Source organism: Antedon mediterranea, chromosome 3 (assembly GCF_964355755.1).
Source record: "Antedon mediterranea chromosome 3, ecAntMedi1.1, whole genome shotgun sequence".
In the NCBI taxonomy this organism is placed as follows: Eukaryota; Metazoa; Echinodermata; class Crinoidea; order Comatulida; family Antedonidae; genus Antedon; species Antedon mediterranea.
Genome location: NC_092672.1, coordinates 2585919 through 2604605, shown reverse-complemented (window position 1 = coordinate 2604605; position 18687 = coordinate 2585919). Strand labels below are relative to the sequence as shown.

The 18687-nt window shown below is 39.0% G+C and overlaps 3 protein-coding genes across 3 annotated transcripts in view; all 3 read right to left on the bottom strand.

Annotated features, from left to right (window-relative positions):
• Positions 1-3972, bottom strand: part of LOC140043534 (complement C3-like) — a 57257-nt gene extending 53285 nt beyond the window's left edge. The window contains exon 1 of the mRNA XM_072088060.1: positions 3757-3972. Within this exon, the coding sequence (XP_071944161.1) occupies positions 3757-3830 (74 nt within the window). The 5' untranslated portion in view covers positions 3831-3972. The remainder of the gene's footprint in view (positions 1-3756) is intronic.
• A 5502-nt stretch (positions 3973-9474) lies between these two features.
• Positions 9475-10566, bottom strand: LOC140043532 (uncharacterized). Its single transcript, XM_072088055.1, has 3 exons — positions 10522-10566; positions 9692-10420; positions 9475-9522 (listed from the first exon to the last, which is right to left on the bottom strand). The coding sequence occupies exons 1-3, from the start codon at positions 10564-10566 to the stop codon at positions 9475-9477; spliced, it is 822 nt and encodes a 273-aa protein (XP_071944156.1).
• On the bottom strand, positions 10342-17242 carry LOC140043345 (uncharacterized). Its single transcript, XM_072087847.1, has 2 exons — positions 17201-17242; positions 10342-11308 (listed from the first exon to the last, which is right to left on the bottom strand). Exon 2 carries the CDS (start codon positions 11304-11306, stop codon positions 10668-10670), a length of 639 nt encoding a protein of 212 aa, XP_071943948.1. The 5' UTR covers positions 11307-11308; positions 17201-17242; the 3' UTR covers positions 10342-10667.
• Positions 17243-18687: the final 1445 nt, after the last annotated feature.

Here is an 18687-nt window from a genome sequence, read left to right as displayed (position 1 = left end):
TACAATTACCTTAAAATAGAATTTATCGATCACTTTTAATTATAAATTTTCGAGTAAACAATTTTTATAATGTATCATGTTTACTGTTAAGTATGGATATATCATTCGTTTTACGTCAGTATGCAATCCATTATAATAATAACTAATATCATATTACAAATTGATATTAATGATATAACCAGTTAGTTATTTAATGGTTGAAAATAATGCACAAACATCGTACAGAATTACCGTTTTAATTTAAATGGCAAATGTCAATATTATTTTCAATAGTTCTGGTTTTGTAAACTTTATTAATACTCGTTATTACAGCTGCCACAAAATGAAAATCTCTTAGTTTAGCATGGCTTTAAAAAAAATTTATTTAACTTACTTCTCACTAAAATGTATAGAACATACAAAACACTTACGGTAATATAATTAATGAAGGATAGGACCAACAGGTGGTAAGCACCTCTAAAATGGTCCAGTCCCAATTTACTTTTTGCTTAACTGATTTAAATTTTGTTATTGGTAATATAGTTGAGTAGGGATATTTTTTGTCTGAATGCTTTTATTATAGTAACTACAACACCTTGTCATCGTCAATCAGGGCGGTGGACCTGAACAGAACAACTCAATATTGTCACTCCCTCAACAGAACAACACAACCTTGTCATCGTCAATCAGGGCGATGGACCTCAACAGTACAACTCAATATTGTCACTCCCTCCCCATTTAAGCACTGTCTACACTATCAAACTAGTTTGACAAAAAAAAAGTGTGATGTGCCCAAATATGGTATTGGTAGTGATTTGTTTAAATATGGTAGTAATATGACATCATCATGTCCATATATGGGCACATCACATCTTTTTGTCACATAAAGTTTGATAGTGTAGACAATAGATAAGCTATCTACTGTAAAACATTTTTGTCCACTATTTTTTGTGGTTAAATTCTTAAATTTTTTAGTGGAGTTTTAGCTTGGTGGTTATGATGCTTGGCTACAAATCCAATGGTCCTGGGTTCAAGTCCTCTCACGTCAGGATCGTTTCTAAGGACAATGTACAACTCCATTCCCAAAGACTTGTACAGTAATTGTATTTAATCAACTTCAATAAACAACAAAAATAAACCAAATCAAAATATTGATATCACTCACAGTACGTCACATTCCTCACAATTATACCATAATCTCCTAAACCAAAGCAACATTATTGAACTGACTAAAGTAATAGGACATTCATTGAATGAAACTAGTTTGAAAGGTAATCAGACCGTTGAAACCTACTGGTGATTTCTGTCATGCAATTCTCTAGGTTCAGTACTTAGTCTTAAAAAGGAGCAAATTTCCTGTTTAATTAACTGTAAATCTCTTCCTCTTAAAAATTTAATTGCGTGTTTAATTACCTTTATCTCGTTCTAATCTAAATTGATGAAAGCTGAATTCCTAAAAGAATGCAATCCTGTTTGTTGCTTGGCATAGCTCATATCATCATAAACACAAGTAAATGATTAGAAAATGATAAAATATGATTTTTTTTAAAGCGTGGCTCAATAAAAATTAAAAGCTATATTGGTGGTATCTAAGGATTCGGACCTCATTTCTTCATACAGTAGCTCAAGTCCAGTTAGAAACTAAACGAGACATTCACCTGTTTAAAAATACACCCATTGGAGTTTTTTTTTATCAAATTACTATAAATAAAGTTTCACAAAATTTCACATTCATATTAAAAAGTTTTGTTAATATCAATTTATAATTAGAAATTTCTAAATCTACACTGATAACAAGAATAAATGTTATTTTGGTATTTTTGGGTATGACTATCAACATCATTTATAACGTATCTAATATTGATCATCATAATGACACGGAATTATGATTAGATCATTGATAAATGAATGAATAGGGCATTCTTCTAATAGGATAGCGGGATATAATAGTTACACTGTGAGTGCTTTAATATAGTCCTAGGTGTCAATACAGGATAAATGTGGTTTATAAAGGAAATTGTAAAACACTAATAACTTGACAATACAGTTGTCATAAATAAACAAGCAATGTCAATTTTAGTTGACATTATAATTTGAAAACCCAAAATATCATGTATAAAAATAACACATGGTAATAACAAAAATTTGCACTTTAATTTTTTTATAGAAAATTGCATAAAAACATTGCAAAACATATTTTCATGTCGAACATTGATTGATATGACATTTGTTTAGGTCATTGACATATATAGTTCACAATGTAACTCATTCTTCAACATAAATTTACAGTATTTATATGGTAAATAGATTTGACATTTTTTTGGGGAATACTGTACATGTGGTAAATCATTGCTTTCTTTATTACAAAAACATTTTATAATATTTAATTTACATTCTTAAAGTACATACTTATTTTCTTTTAATTTGATCAATATATGTTTACTGTAGATTTAAAATAGAGTATTAAACATTATTTTTTTAAGGAAGAATTAAATAATGCTTAAAGGTTTGCATGGCGAAATCAAATGTTGATATAAAGTTTGTGGTACGCCAACTACTGTATATTAATTCTGAAAAGAACTGTTGAGTTTTCTCAGTTTCCTGGACTTTCTGCATTCTCACTCAAAGCATATTGATCGAAACGTCGAGAAACTCAACAGAAATTAATTGTTTGTAGAAAAGTTTAGATTATTATTATGCTAAATACGGTATCTGTAATTTTAAAGATAAGAATCTCAATGGCTTGTAAAGGTCTTAGCAGGGGGAAATGCAGCGGTCAGATTTTAGCTTCACTGTGGGAGTGACCGAACTAGATTTAATAAGCCACCGTTTGTTTAGATCTCATAGTCATATTAACCCTGATCTTGAATATCATTTCCTGGGCTATTCTTTTTCAACAGTTAGTGGAAGATCAAAGAAAATGAATGGAGTTTGATTATTGATGGTGACAATGGAACGAATAAAAGGAAGAGCCAATCAATACTATGAATACAGCAATTATTCTGGCACAAAAACAAAATATTTTTCAAATTAAAATGTATTTAGCCTTACAGGTAAACAAGCCATAGTTAAAGTACAATCTACACAATACAACATACAGTAATACAGTACATTTCTTTATGAATATTATCTTTTTCTTTTCATATAAACCAGATGGGGGCAGAAAAAAGGAGGGTTTCAAAAACTTTCAAAACGCCCTTACTGGCTTTTACCTAAGTACTGCTGTAGATTGTGTCTTATTGTAAAGATATAATAATTTATAATATTTGTAACAACACTTGTTATGTACTGGAAAATGAGAGGCCAAGGCCAGGTAATTTTGTGAATCATATTTTAAAAATTCTATCAAGTTCAAATAAAAATTAAATACAGATAATTGAGGCTTAAATAAAACAAACGTGTATAGTTACAGTACGTATATTTCGATTTATTTTCACTGTACTATAATTGTAAAAAGGGGATCGTTTTTAGACTTGAGGAAGTACCGTATGGGGTTCTTTTACTAAAAAAATACATTTTTTTAATATCTTAAAATAGTACTAGGGATTACCCTAACGTTCAAATTCAAACAATTTAGTAATTTCACCTTCTTCTAAAAAAAGAAAATTGTATCAGAAATTAAATTAGAAATGCGGGAACATGAATGTCATGCGGAGCTAGTAATTAATGATAGACCCACGTAAAGTTATTTACTTAAGACAACCTGTAGACAGCCTCTATCTATAACTTCATGCCGGTATAATGCCCTTAGGCAGGACAACTGATTAGTAAACTTACCTGGGTATTGTGCCAGTTGAAAATGTTAGAAGACACAAAAAACAAGTGAGAGATAAAGGGCCAGAATAGGCCATGTTGAAAACAAACTCTATATAAACTGCACAGAAATACCAATCGTTATTGTATGTAGATCAAAGCGACAACCACTATTAAATAAAAAATCCAAAGAGACAACGACTTGTCAAGGTTCAGTTTAGACGATTCTATTGTAAATAAGATTACTTCACCTATGTAAAATGGATTTATACAAGTCAGATTCACTGAAGCATGACAAAGCGCTCATGTGTGACTGGGATTCTATGATTGGTTGAGTGCTTTGTTATTAGGTGATGTATCAAAATGGACCAATCAGGTGAAGATATTAATATTCATGTAAAGTAAAATAAAGTTTCTTTGAAGTTTGTAATTACAAGAATTTTGATCAATTTAATCATGTTATATAATTTAAAACATTTTTTTTTATAGATTTTACTTCATTTTTTTAATGGAGAAAATAATTGTTTAATAAAGTTTGAACAAAATTCACAAATCGAACCTGGATGGGATACAGTAGTGCCTCTATTAAGGGGACACCGTTTGGACCCAACAATGAATAGGGTTGTTTAGCCATCAGAGTATTACTACATACTTCCCCCTTGCTCGTTTCAAGGGGAAGTGTCCCTTTAATAGGGATGGTGAAAGAAGGGATTCTATTGTACTAATATATGTTTTACTGAATACAGTACTTAGATAATTATTTATAATACAGATGTTATAAAAAGATTACATGTTAGGCGAATATTTAAAGATTAAAATCACAAACCAGTTTAGGATTATAGCAAACAGGGTGACCTTGATTTAAGTCAACTATACCAGGACATAATGATAAAACAGGTGCAAGTAAGGAGCATGACCTACGAGTTGGTTATTGACGATGGATGGAAGTTTCGGAAGTAATCCAAACTTTTTTATTGTTGTAGGTGTGACGGATTAGCCGATAGAGGAAAAGATCGTGATTGACGTCAATATAACACCACCAACTACAATGATTGAGAAAACATAACTTCCTTTTAAAAACCAAGAATTAGCACATGTTTTTCTGTAACATTTTTCCCAGTGGACAAAATGTGCAGAACTGGTGTTTATGTCACATTTTCCACGAAAATGTTTGACAACACGTGTTAGTGATGTTCCATGTTCTATGAAAAAGTATGGAGGCACATTTATTATTACTACATTTATGTGGAAAATGTGTGGTAACGCAAGTAGCTAGTACCATGAAAGTGTGCGGTGGCAGTCACCTGATAAAGTATTAAGCTTATGTGTTCCATGAACAAATGTGGTGACACATGTTAGTGATGTTACACTAGGCCTACATGTTCTATGAACAAGAATGGAGGCATTTATTAATACTACTGTACATTTATGTGGAAAATGTGTGGTAACGCAAGTAGCTAGTACCATGAAAGTGTGTGGTGGCAGTCACCTGTTTACTTGTTCTATGAAAAAATATGGTGGCACGTGTTTGTTATTGATGTTATTACATTTACAGTAGGCCTACATGTTCTATAAAAATGTATGAAAGCACATACAAGTATAGTAAAAAGGCATTTACTGGAACCACTTATTGCATCTTTTATCTCAGCATCTCACTCACCGATACCGAACACTTTTGAAATGGTCTAATATGTCTGGATTTCAGGAAATTCTGATATTCAGAATGTGTTTTTAATGGTTAAAAAAAAGAGAAGTCTGGTTTTGGAAGCGTTTCTAGTTTCTGGAGAGTACAGTATTGGGAGAACTGACTGTATTAATTCAGACTTTTATACAATGCAAAAGTAGTCATGTGATAAGTTGAATTATGTGATCAAGTGATATTTTTTTTTAAAGTAGGCAGCATATTTGGGAAAAAATAATTAAGAGGAATCGGCCCTTGCCAGGGCAGTTGAAAACAATCTACAATATAGGCATTGCAGAGAGGAAAAAAATACTGTACAGAGGGCGCTAGAGTAAAAATACACTAAAGATTTGGCATTTGGATTAATTTATGTGGAAAAACTCACCATAAGAAGGAGGGCATGATAAAGATGGATACGAAGGTCTATTCATACCAAATAATGCCATACAGTAAGTATCAGCTTACCTACCACTTCCAAGCTCTTTGGTTCAAATCCTGTTTGATGCCAACATTTATTCTCATCATAGTTTTTTCTATAAAAAAAACATTAAATAAAGAAATAATAATTATACAGTAAATATAATTCTACTTTGCAGTTGAATTGTCAGCAAATAAACTTTAATTTAATGCATGAATGATAGATCTAGTAAATTGTTAAATTGATCTTAAATAAAACCCACAAATTACGTAATTAATACAATACTTTAATGATACCGGTAGTAATGTAGTTAAGTATGGTAATTGATGCATTAACCACCGGTAATCCATTATTCAAGTGGAAATTGTTTGTCAATGTATAACCGCAAATAAACAATTTGTTTACTACTATAAATAGAATTGATTGTATAGGATTTACAGGTGGTGGTCTACCAAACCGCAGTCCTAATGAGTCATGATGGATTAGTTTGATCACACTATTAGTATTGGGATTAGTAGGATTAAGGATACGCACTCAGCAAAGACGTTTTCCTGTTGAGATGGTGTAGAGGGACAAACATGGGATGTATTATTATTATTGAGTTAACAGTAGAACTCCTACGTTGGGATGCCTCTAATCAGGGGCACCCTGTAAACGGGACACTTCTTGGGTCCTGGAGATGACCCCTTAATAGAGGTTTTATTATATTAGTTTCATTGATATTCATTGCCTTTTTTCTCAAAAACAGTTTACATTTTAATTTATTATTGTTTAGTCTGATTTACTATTTATTCTGTCGGTGAAACACCCATTTAGGTCTAGGTATTTAATGACCCATTCAAACAGGGCACATTAATTCAAGCATATTGTTACTATTTAAAGTACAGTACTAAGGGCCTGTTTATACTGTACAGCACGATAATTCTACACTGTTTTTGGTTAAGGTCTTGTATAAAAGAAAAAAAGATTAATTAAAAAAAACACTTGGAAAGGCTACCTGAAGCCGACAAGTTGCTATCTGTATGTAATAAAGATGAGAATGCCGGCACAAACGTTTGGCTGACACCTTTATTAATATTATTACACTATTATTATAAATATCATATGGTGATTTTTGAAATTGTAATTAATAATTTAATAATTTGTTTGTTTTTGAGCTGTGACATCCCCTACCACACTAGGAAATAAGAAATGACTCAACTAAACAAAACAATATATCCATCTATGGTCAGACTAGAATTACCAAAAGTGTATAATAAATAAAAGTATGCCTAGCATTATTATAGGCCTAGACCTAGAGCCTAGTTTATTTTAACCAAAATAATGTAAAAAAATGAATGATTTTAAATCCTTTATTTATAAATATAATGCCATTGTTAGAACAAATTGTGCAAGGATTTCCTTGCGCTGCACAATTTGTTGAACACAAAATACAGTGTTAATAAACAGGAAACGTAGTAGGCATAAAAGGGGAAGCTTTGTTCACTCATCAGCACTCCTCAGACAACACTCATTCACTTGGCGGCGAGCGGATCACTCTTTCTCTTAAACTTAAAGTCTTTTTCCGTCTCAATAATTTATCATCTCTCTTATAAAAACATTATTATAGGCCTATAGCCAAATCGTTTTATTTTACATTTTTTCTAGGCCTAACCATGGAGTAATTACTCCATGGCCTAACTGGCATTATTTATCAATGTAAGCTTATTGTTCAAATTGCACATAGCATAGCCTATCTCCCTATAATAACAGTTAACACCATATAGGCCTAGCAATAGGCCTACCTCCAATCATTCATTAAGGGGCTTTGCGTCTAAAGCATTAGCTTACAGCTTTACCCCGTTCACAACCTCAATTAATTTTGCATGTACTTTGTATTACCTGAGATAGACTTGCCCCAAGTCTGTATTGTTTTTTTTATAATTTATTTGTTTTTATTTCGACCGGGATTTTTGTCTGAAAATACACGTGAAACACGTATAGAAATAGATTTGCAGACCGCAAACATCCGATAAGAATGACGTAGGTTATCATACCGTATTTCGCTATATGGGGCGGGCGGTATGTAAATATGGATTTCGAATCAACCAATGATCATTTTGTTTCAAAATGAAAAAGATCGAGTAGGCCTACGTACAGTGCTGAATGTACGATCGAGATTGTTAAAATATGAAATCGTGTTGCCAAGTTGTTTTGTTTATTAATTGTTTAGTCCTTAGCCTAGGCCTCCTTCGTAGGTCCTACTCAACTCGCACGTATGACCTGCCAAATAAAACGCCAATAAGGTAGGCCTACATAATACCACCACCGGCACACAACAGGATTCACACACAACAGGGCTACACCACTACTACACAGAACAGGACAGGTCTGGGTGGGAATTAAATCAAATTATCTCTGCGTAATATTAAATCAGGGAGATGTAAATTACATCTCCCTGATTAAATGATCCATATAAAATCCTTTCTAGCCTTCAAAAACTTTCATCAATGTACCCAAAGTACACATTGTCTAAACGTAACATAGCGCATGCGTACCATGTACCATCTTTGTTGTTGAGTCTTTGAAATTCTGAAATATGAATATTAAAACAGTGTACGAGTGAGTAGCCAATCGCATGCAGCTGAAACTAGTCAACCGGATAATCTATGCACCAAGAATTCTTGGTGTCAAACCACGTGACTTTTGCGTGTTTCCCCAGACGGAGTATCCAAACTCAAGTAATACACGCATGAAACGCCATATGTGCAAAAATATTTATATTTTTACTAATATTAAGAAAAAACTCCGTCTGGAGCCCAGACTATACCTGGGAGTGAGTGGCCGAGCGGTTAAGACAGTGGAACCGTAATTACGTAGCCATAACATCGGCAGGGGTTCGAGGCTCACTCACTCCATGGTTCTGGTGGTAGAACGAGTCTTCTCGGATAAGGACTATAAACCGTAGGTCCAGTGTACACATCTAGCTCGTGTGCACTTTAAAGAACCTAGTACATCTTTCGAGACGAGTAGGGGGTTACCCCGGTGTATTAGTACATCACAGCCACTGATCACCAACTGGGCCCTCTGGGAGACCAGTCTTTGACTGAAGAGGTTACTCAGTATAAATATATATTCAATCAATTGTGAATAAAGTTATATAGGCCTAGCCTAAGCCCTATATATATATAAAAAAAAATTTATTCTTTCATCATTTTCACAAACTACTGTGTTGTGATTTTAGGTCGGTGCTGGAATGGCCTGGTAATGAAAGCTACTAGGCTTACCTTAACAGTCCCGCTTGTCCTAAATCACACAAGTATCCGTAAGCAGTAAATCCAAATATCTTGGGTCAATTCCGGTTGTGTCCGTTTCTCCTTGGTTCCTGCTTCGAATAGACCAGCTCGGGCGGCGTCAAGGTCCCACGTTAACATTTGCATACCCCCTGTATGCAAATCAAGCTATCGGGGCGACGCCCTCGTTCGGTCGGCGGGGTGGTCTGTTTACCCAGCGGGCGCCGTTCACAACACTCCTCCCGTGTTTGAAAAGCGGGCACCCCGTCCTGGATCCACCTCGGGGGTAAACCGGGTGATTTTCGTACGTGAAAAAATACCCAATACCCGTAGCTATGTAGACCGCTTCCAACGATCCCTTCAGGTAGTCACTAGCCGTGGGACATGCCTGTAGCACCGTCCTCCGCTTCCCTAGATACCTGAAAGATATAAATGAAAATAAATGTAAAACAGAACCATGTTCTTTTGAAACGGAAAACTTCTGGAAAACTGAAAACTTCTGGTTGTGGGTGAGCCAGGGGCTCAAAGGAGATCTCGACCGTTCTTCCATGTCAGATCAGTGACCTGCCTGGGGCTCCGGTCGAGCACCTGTCCCACGGCGACGGCGGTCGCCCACAGCAGATGAGGTGCTCCAACTGGGTATCCGGCAGGAGGATAATCCGGTCCGTTGGACCCCATCAGCAATCGCCGATCTTCATTGGTAGCGATGAAACGCAGGCCCTTGCGTTGATCGGCCGTAAAGCCCGTCACTCGACTGGTCACGCTAAAGTATGTCCTGGGGAAATGTCGAAGGTAGGCGGTGGCTACGGCTTCCGTGGAAGCGTAGTCTGCCAGAAGCAGACGCTGTTCCTTCGACACACGACTTAGACGCAAGATGTCCAAGACGCGATAGTGGCACTCCTCCCCAGCGACATCGCCTTGAACTCCAGAGACTTCAAGACACAGGATGCGGTGGTGGCGGCCGTCCAAGCAACGACCCAACACCCTCTTTAGCAGCAGATCTTGTCTCGGCCAATCTGTAGGCGGGGCCGAATGGTCCAATCCCACTCTCCCGATTACTCGAACATCTCGAGTTCGGGCTAAGGCCAGGAGCCTATCGAATTGGACCGTTGTCGGCGAGCAGCCAGGAGCCACTCCCAAGCCCACCGCACAGCCGTTCCTCGCCAGTCCACCAATCTCCCGCTCGGTGGGGTAAGTGGTTGGATCGCCAAACAGGGCAATCTCGCCTACCACTTCCACAGGCTGTGTTCCACTCCTCACCCGCACCGCTCGCTCCACGTCCCAGAGGTCCGCTCGTCTGGAAAGCTGCAGGTCCCTCTGCAACCGGTCCAGGTGAAAACAAGCATCGAACACTTTGGGTGCCGAACCAAGCGAAGCCGATGTACCCCGCACAATCGGTGGCGCCGCCACTGATCTACCATCCTTTGGTGCCGGGGCATCGCGCTTGGTCGGTCGCTCTCCATGTTCTCCCTCTGCCGCCCTTCTCTTTGTCGACTTTTTGGCGATCTGGTCCACTGCCGGCTCCTCCTCCTCAGCCCGACGACCACACTCCTTCACCAACTCCTCACCAAAAGAGGCGATGAGAGCGATCACACAGCGCCAGTGTATGAGAGCCGACGGGTGACTGATAACCGGAGCTATCGTGAGAGGCGGGGGCCTCTTTCCCCCAATTCACCCGTGTCAGCATAAGGATGGCACTACGAGTTTTCCTATCCGGAGGTAGGACATCAGTGCCATCCCCCATAAGGTGCTGGGCGTTCAGGAGACATCTCAGGTCCTCTGGTGTTCTGCCTTTACCAAGGCCCTCCGCTGCCAAACTGGTGAGTGCCCGCCACTGCACTCGTGCCCTCCGCCAAGAACTCCGTTCCAGTGGCCGGAAACATGCCGGGGCATGCGTCTTCGTGACGTGGACCCGTATGTTGCTCACTGGACCACATCCCAGATGGCATTTTAGTTTCCGCTCGGCTGGGGTGCTCGCCACCGGGCAAGCCCCTCTCGTATCCCCAGCCGCTGCCTCTTCTTTCGGGGTCATCAGATGGCAGATCGGTTTCCCCTTGGCTGGGGTGCTCGCCGCCGGGCAAGCCCCTCCCGTATTCCCAGCCACCGTCAGTTCCTCCTGTACCCCCGGACTAGCCAAGAGCACATCCTCCTCCATCTCGGAAATCTCCGTATCACTTCCGTCAGCAAACGGTAACTGATCCATATCTGAGGAAGAAGAGAAGGTAAACGTGAGTACTTAATTGTTAACTGAGGACTTGCAGTCCGCACATCGATATAAGTCAATGTCCCAGGCCTCAGATAGTGCAATATTCACACATGCACCGTGGTACCACACCTTGCAATAGTCACATTGTATCATAAACAAGCCGGCCCAGGGCTGGCGACATAGACAATACAACGGTCCTGCATCCGGATCTGTAGGTGAAGAAAGAGGAGGTAAATTAAAATCGGCCAGCTTGTCATGATTTAAAACCACCGTCTTATTTCTCAGCTGCACCTGAAAAAAACAAGAACTAAATAACCAGCCTATCCTGGTGGGGTCAACCCTGCATTTCAACCAGCTGATTTACATGCAAATGAGCAAACTGGACAGGATATTCAAGCGTGAGACCCCTTTCACAACACACCTCCCCATTCTAAAAGGGAAGCATTCCACCTTTCTCACACTAGCTTGAATATACCGGGGAAACTCCCTGAAATGTGGGTATTGTACGTCTTCTTCTACATCATCATGGTAAGTGTGAAGCTCAGGAGGCATACTGATGTACAGATATCAGCTCCTGCATCACTATACTTACCATCCGCAGCAACTTCCAAGATCAACCTGAGTTCAACAAATGTACATCACATTGCCACGAGCAAAAGTAATGCAACCATTTGGCAGGTTGATATTGATGTGAGTTAAGTTGAGGTTTCCAGTAGAAACGAGTCAACTCAACTGCTCCGTCGTCATGGGCACAATTCCAGTTTGATTCCGTCAAGATTCTTGTAGACTACACTCAGAAAGCGCAGTCAGAAGTGACAGCATCCATTAAGTTTCACCTCCTGGATCCCACGGAATCGTCCCAGCTAGCTTGGGGTCTACTCTCTCAGCCCTGCTGTGTAGAACCCCAGGTCTAGTCGGGGTGAGTAGCCAAGAATGTAACCGTTGAGAGCTACGGGCTTGCTTTCTGATAGGAAAGGAAGATGTCACCGTAAACTCTGTACCAGAAAGACAAAGCATACTTACCTTGTGTTCAGAGGGTACTTCAGTTACCATTCTAACCTGGGGTTGGTCTGTCGATACGGTAGTAACCTCCACTGTAGTCGACCCCACATCTTTCGCAGCCTGTTTACAACTAGTCCGATCAGATCCAGTTGTGACCGAAGTCACTGGAGTGTTACAGACTCCAATACTGGCAGATCGGATATCAGCAACAGAAAGAGCGGATACCACAGTTTGTCTTTCTTTCGGAACGGTAGGTAATCTCCGTCTTCGTCGAGGTAGTTCAGGCTTATCTACCAGATTGGTAGGTAGTTGCGGCCATCGTCTGTTTTGTTCTGGAGTTTGTGGACTCCATGTTGGTTCAGGCCACTCTACCGGAATGGTGGGTAGTTGCCGTCGTCTACGTGGTTCTTTGGTACCATCGGGTTTAGTTTTGCCTGGCTTCTCCCCTGTATTAACCACTGGGAAATCAGGCACTGGTACCTTAATCCTCTCTTCTAGGTCTTCAACAAGGGTGGCTAAACATGATTCAACCACTGTGAAGTCAAGAGCTGTGGTGTGTGCTGTATGTGTCTTTTCCTGACCCGAAATGCTAGCCGACCATGAGTCAACCACTGGGAAATCCAGATTAGCACGGGCAGATTTTGACACCGATTCTTGACTTTTCTTCTTTCTTGTCAATTCACTTGTTGGTGTGACAAGGTTAGGCATTTCACCAGTGGGTAAAATGCACCCTCGTTTTGTGGTCTCTAGTTGTTCCATGGTAATACATGGGTCTGCTACAGGAAGCATGTCCGATGTTGGTGAAGAGTAAGATGGCAAAAGTTGGAGTTCATCGGATGTGCCAGGAAGTCTGTTTTTACCTTGCCGCCCTGCAGCCTTCATCATGGTAAGAGATCTCCCATTGGGCACGTCCTCTTCTCCAATTGATGACTCCGCTTTCGGCCTACTCCAGATTTCAGAAGCTTGATAATGGTTTTCGGCTTCATCTTCGTGTGATGATATGTGATGATGGGTTGAGCTACAGAGAGTATAAGTCATAGACCTAGTACGGGGCATTAAGTCATTTCTGACTTTTCTCCCATGCTCTCTGTGATAGTAGCACAATGTTTCCGTGAAACATACTCACCAGCTTCCTTGTCGTGACACCCAGTGCAGAACCATTCCACCTGTAGCTTTTGCACTCTAGATCTAGGTAGATCACTACAGGCTCTCTCGGTTACCGTCATGACTCTACGTCCCCATTTTTCTATAGTTTCGCGTCGTTCCTGTTTCAGAGACCGCTCACCGTCTCCGAAACGTACACTGAGGACATCCATCACCTCTTTGAAGTCTAATGTTGGCTCCATCCTTAAAAGATTGGTTAAGAACTTCGCCGCAGGTCCCTCCATACACCAAAAAAGGGCATTTTTACTATCCCCGGTGGTAAGGTTCTGCGCCTTTGCGAAAGATCTGAACCGTTTCTTAACAGGATACCAGTCATCATCCCAGCCATTAAAAGTTAGAGACTTGGGAATGTCTTTTTGTCTCAATAGTTTTTGTGATCGTTGGGAATGCCTATGCGAGTGTCGTCTTCTAGATTGAACACTCGTAGAATATTTACCATAAGCCCTATCCTGATCACTATCTTCGTCACTTGTACAACTCTCATCATTACTAGAGCTGGAGTCCATAAGACTAGAGCTACTAGAAGAGTCACTGAAACAATCCTCTGTCAGTAATCTACAAAGCTTAGACACAGATCTAGTTTTTGAGGTTTTACTACCTTTAGTGCAATGGTGACCCCGTACATTAAGACTAGAGTCTAAAGCTAACAGTTCAGATATTGGTCGACATTCTGCTTTGGTTGCATACCTATAGTGAGTATTCCTACAACCTGAATCTGTCTTTTCTCTGTGGTCAGAACTAGGTTGGTTGGTACTGGTGTGTCTCCATGAGAAACTACCACCAGGTAAATCACCAGAATAAGTTCCAAATGGAACTTGTGCTGCATGGAACAGCTGAGGATTGCTAGTGTTCTGAACCCAACTACTCACTAATTGAGGATTCGGTGCGAAATCCCAGCGAGTCGTTTTGGATAACGAGCACTTGATTCCAGTTAAATATTCTAAGTCACAGGCTCTAATATTTCCAAATCTGGACCTCCAATCAGTAATTTTCCTAGCTCTCTTTCCTAGTAGATGGACAAGATCTGGCTCTGTCCAGAAATTTATTGCAACATGAGGCATCCTTTAAAACATACGATACACTTAAAAAGTATAAAAGTATTGCCAGAGGTCAAAGACTTTCATTAAAATGTATCTAAAGGTATGTTGTGCCACTGGTAATTGTCCGGTTTAAGATGAATACTGTGTATAAACTAGAAATGTAAAATGCCATAAAATACCAATGCCTGGAATATCAAAATGGGCATAAAACTATTAAAACATTTGTGATACATTCACCAATTGCACAGCATTCAAATGATGACGATACTTCAAATCCAGATCTTGGTAATGCTCAACGAACACTGATCACCAGACCACTCCCCTCCACAGAAAGGCAGTGAAAATCAGCGTGTGAAGTTGAAGTCACAAATCACGTGAACAGTCTTCAAGCTTTCCAGAAGAAAACAGACTGGCACGGAATAAAAGTTGTAGTAACACTTTACGATCTTCAGTATGGTAAAACTAGCTGCAGTGTGAGATAACAGATGTTATCAAGCAAAGAGTACGATACAAATTAAAATACCGCCAGACGTAATAAAAATTACAGGCCCAACAATAGAATAAAATATCGTCAATGCAGTAACACACACACAATATTGCAAAATGGTTGTTGGAGATGCAAATATAATAAAATATTTCACCAGCAAACCTGCAATGAGAAACAACTAGATTATTCAAAAAGACGTCAATACAGTTTAACAACACTTACCACTAAACCTTCCCCCGATGCAAAGAAAGGAGAGCGATAATGCCACTGTGAGGTTAACACAATAATACGCACAGCCAATATAATTTCTCAAGATGAAAAACCTGACTGACGGACGAAAAAGATGTTATCAATAAAAAACAATCAAGGTTAAAAATTAGCAGTGCCACTCAGTTCAACGGCCACGCCTAGTACCCTACCAGGTGATACGGCCTAATAGTAATAAACTGTCCACTAATACTTCAACTATAGCAAAATAAATACAACTCCCGGTACGCATCGACTACCCCGTCGATACGCTAATCAGCAAGTATCCAAATGCCACAATACTGCGTGATTAACTTTACCGGTATGTTATACCTTCAATAAATATACCAACTTCAATAAACTAACAAATGCACCGTAAGTACAATAAGTTAACGCCGTGGCTAAAGATACGGTACCGTATTCTAACTTCTGTTTACTAAAGGTACGGTAAAATTGGATTACGTCATAATCAGCCAATGGGGTGCTGGTACGTGTGTGACGTCATCGTATAAGGACTTGGGGATTTTTTGTTCATATCGCGTCTGTTGTAGAGAATTCCTATCGGCGGCGCCAGGCTGCGTGGATGTGTGTGCCCTGCAGATGAGGGTTTTATTTTGATTCCAAATGGCCTATTTAGGCCTCTATTTTTTAAAAACTTTGTTTACAATGGTGACCATAAACAACAAGCAAATTCGGACAATAAAGGGGCCCTTAAATACTATGATTTAGACAGCAGTGTAGCCCCAGGGCTGACGAGTCACAGAAATCAGCGCACACATATGCAGCTAGCTGGCCATGCAGCCTGGCATCCGCTTTCCCTACACAAACAAACTCATATAATGAGGTTATACCATAGTACGTAGTAAGTAGGCCTGGGCCTCTTTTAAAACGGTTTTCTGTATTTTAGAATTAAAATCAACATGGCTTTTCAATAATAATAACAGACGTAGGCTACATTTAGTTTTTGTCACACACGACGGCGATAATAGCGATAAATAAAGCATAAAGAAAATGCGGTTGATCACTACACTGTTTTCGCGATATGAAAAAAAATCCACAAAGTCCTTATACGATGACGTCACACAAGTACCAGCACCCCATTGGCTGGTTATGACGTAATGCAATTTTACCGTATCTTTAGTAAACAGAAGTTAGAATACGGTACCGTATCTTTAGCCACAGCGATAAGTTAATAATTTCAGCAGAGGACGAAATACCTCGCAATCAACCCGATCACGTTAAGAATGCCAGCTGGCAATCAAGGCACCCGCCTCCCCACCAAAAAAAAAGATTTCCGAGCTTTTGCTCGCAGCGCCAATGTTGTGATTTTAGGTCGGTGCTGGAATGGCCTGGTAATGAAAGCTACTAGGCTTACCTTAACAGTCCCGCTTGTCCTAAATCACACAAGTATCCGTAAGCAGTAAATCCAAATATCTTGGTCAATTCCGGTTGTGTCCGTTTCTCCTAAGAAACTAATAACCAGCCTATCCTGGTGGGGTCAACCCTGCATTTCAACCAGCTGATTTACATGAAAATGAGCAAACTGGACAGGATATTCAAGCGTGAGACCCCTTTCACAACAACTGCATTCTTCTATCTTTATGTAGCTAACATGAAGGTGGGCCTACTTTTACTAGACCTCCACCAGTGCACTACAGTACTACAGAAGGCTATTAGCTAGGCAGACCTACTACACTACTATGTCTAAGACTAGGCTACTACTAGTTAGTATGCCCTCGGCCCTGTCCCCTGATTGGCTGGGCTGGGCTGCCTGCCTCGATCTCCCTCGTTCTCTGCTGACTTGTGAGGTTGTTGTTGAAATGTTGTGCGCTGACAGGCTGGCTGGCCAAAGTAATTATAGAAATAGCCTAGTATTTGTTGCTTAAGGTATGATATTGTACATCAACAAAATAATGGTTAAACCGTTGTTAGATTTCAGCTTTTCAATTTACCTGTGAAAACAAGTGAAGTTAAATTTTTCTCGTCTGCGATACGCCATGCTTAACAAAAAACCGAATAAAAGCAAAGATATCTTTAAGATAAAAGTTTTGCAGTCTGTAGAGGGAGACATTTTAGTAATCGAGCGCCACCTATTGAGTGTTATTTCCTAAAAATTGTGTATATCCAGTGAGCTTCGGCTTTTACAAATCACTGGTATTATTCAGAGCGTCATTCTGCTGACGACTGAGCATTCTCTACTTCTCTACGGAGCACCATTTATGCCTTTATTAACTTCAATAATAGAAATAGTACTACGGTAACTGCTCAAGTGGACCCAATTTAGCACCAGGGTAGCACAGTGATTTAAAATAAAAATAAGTCACTACTTTTAATATCGTTTCGTATGTTAATACACTGTGCTTAAGTGGACAATTTGGCGCCAGTGGACACAGTGATATAAAATAAAAATAAAGACACTACATTTTAACATCCTTTAGTATTTTAATACACTGTGCTCAAGTGGACCCAATTTGGCGCCAGTGGAGCACAGTGATATAAATAGAAATAAATTAAAGTCATTAAAGTTTCAATATCTTCGTGTTAATACACTGTGCTCAAGTGGACCTAATTTTAAGTCGCTTAAGTTTCAATATCTTTTCGTATATTAATACACTGTGCAGTGTGCTCAAGTGTATGGAACGCCGTTTACGCAACATTTCGATGATATGAATTTTATGGCGCGATATGTGAATGAAATGCATCGATATGAATTATGGCGCGATATATGAGTGAAGGTTTGAATGAAACGATGAATTGAATGTTTTGAATGAAATGTTTTGAATAAAAGGTTTTGAACAAATTGTTTTGAATGAAATGTTTTGAATTGCATGTTTGAATTGAATGTTTTGAATTGAATGTTTTGAATGAAATGTTTTGAATAAAATTGAAAAGTCAACTGTTGGCGGCGTAATGTCATTCCCGCTCACGATTTTTTTTTCTCAACCTCTTAAGCCAGGGTACCCTTATCTCCTTTCTACGCTGTCATCAATATGGAACCCTGTATAGAGAATATAAACAGACCTGGTTTGTCAGGTCTGTTAGGATTCTCTGTAAAGGATGACAGCGTGGAAAAAAATCGCGAGTGGGAATGACATACGCCGCCAATAGTTTGTAAGTAAATTGTAAAAAAATAATTTGAATAGAATGATTATTATTATAAATATTATATAGGAACATATTAAACATTTGAATATATAAATATACTACAACAGTCAAAATACAACAATATACGTATGTATGAAATGTGATTGGATACCCATATAAAAAGGAAGTATGGCGCGCCGCATGGAACAAAAAATACATTACAGACTAACATTGACACAAAGTTTGAGTTTGAATGCTAATGATGAGTGGCCAACCAAACTCTATAGAATTAGCATGACTTATCACATGACACAAAGGTCAATAAAAACGCTTAAACACTATTTTATTAGTGAGA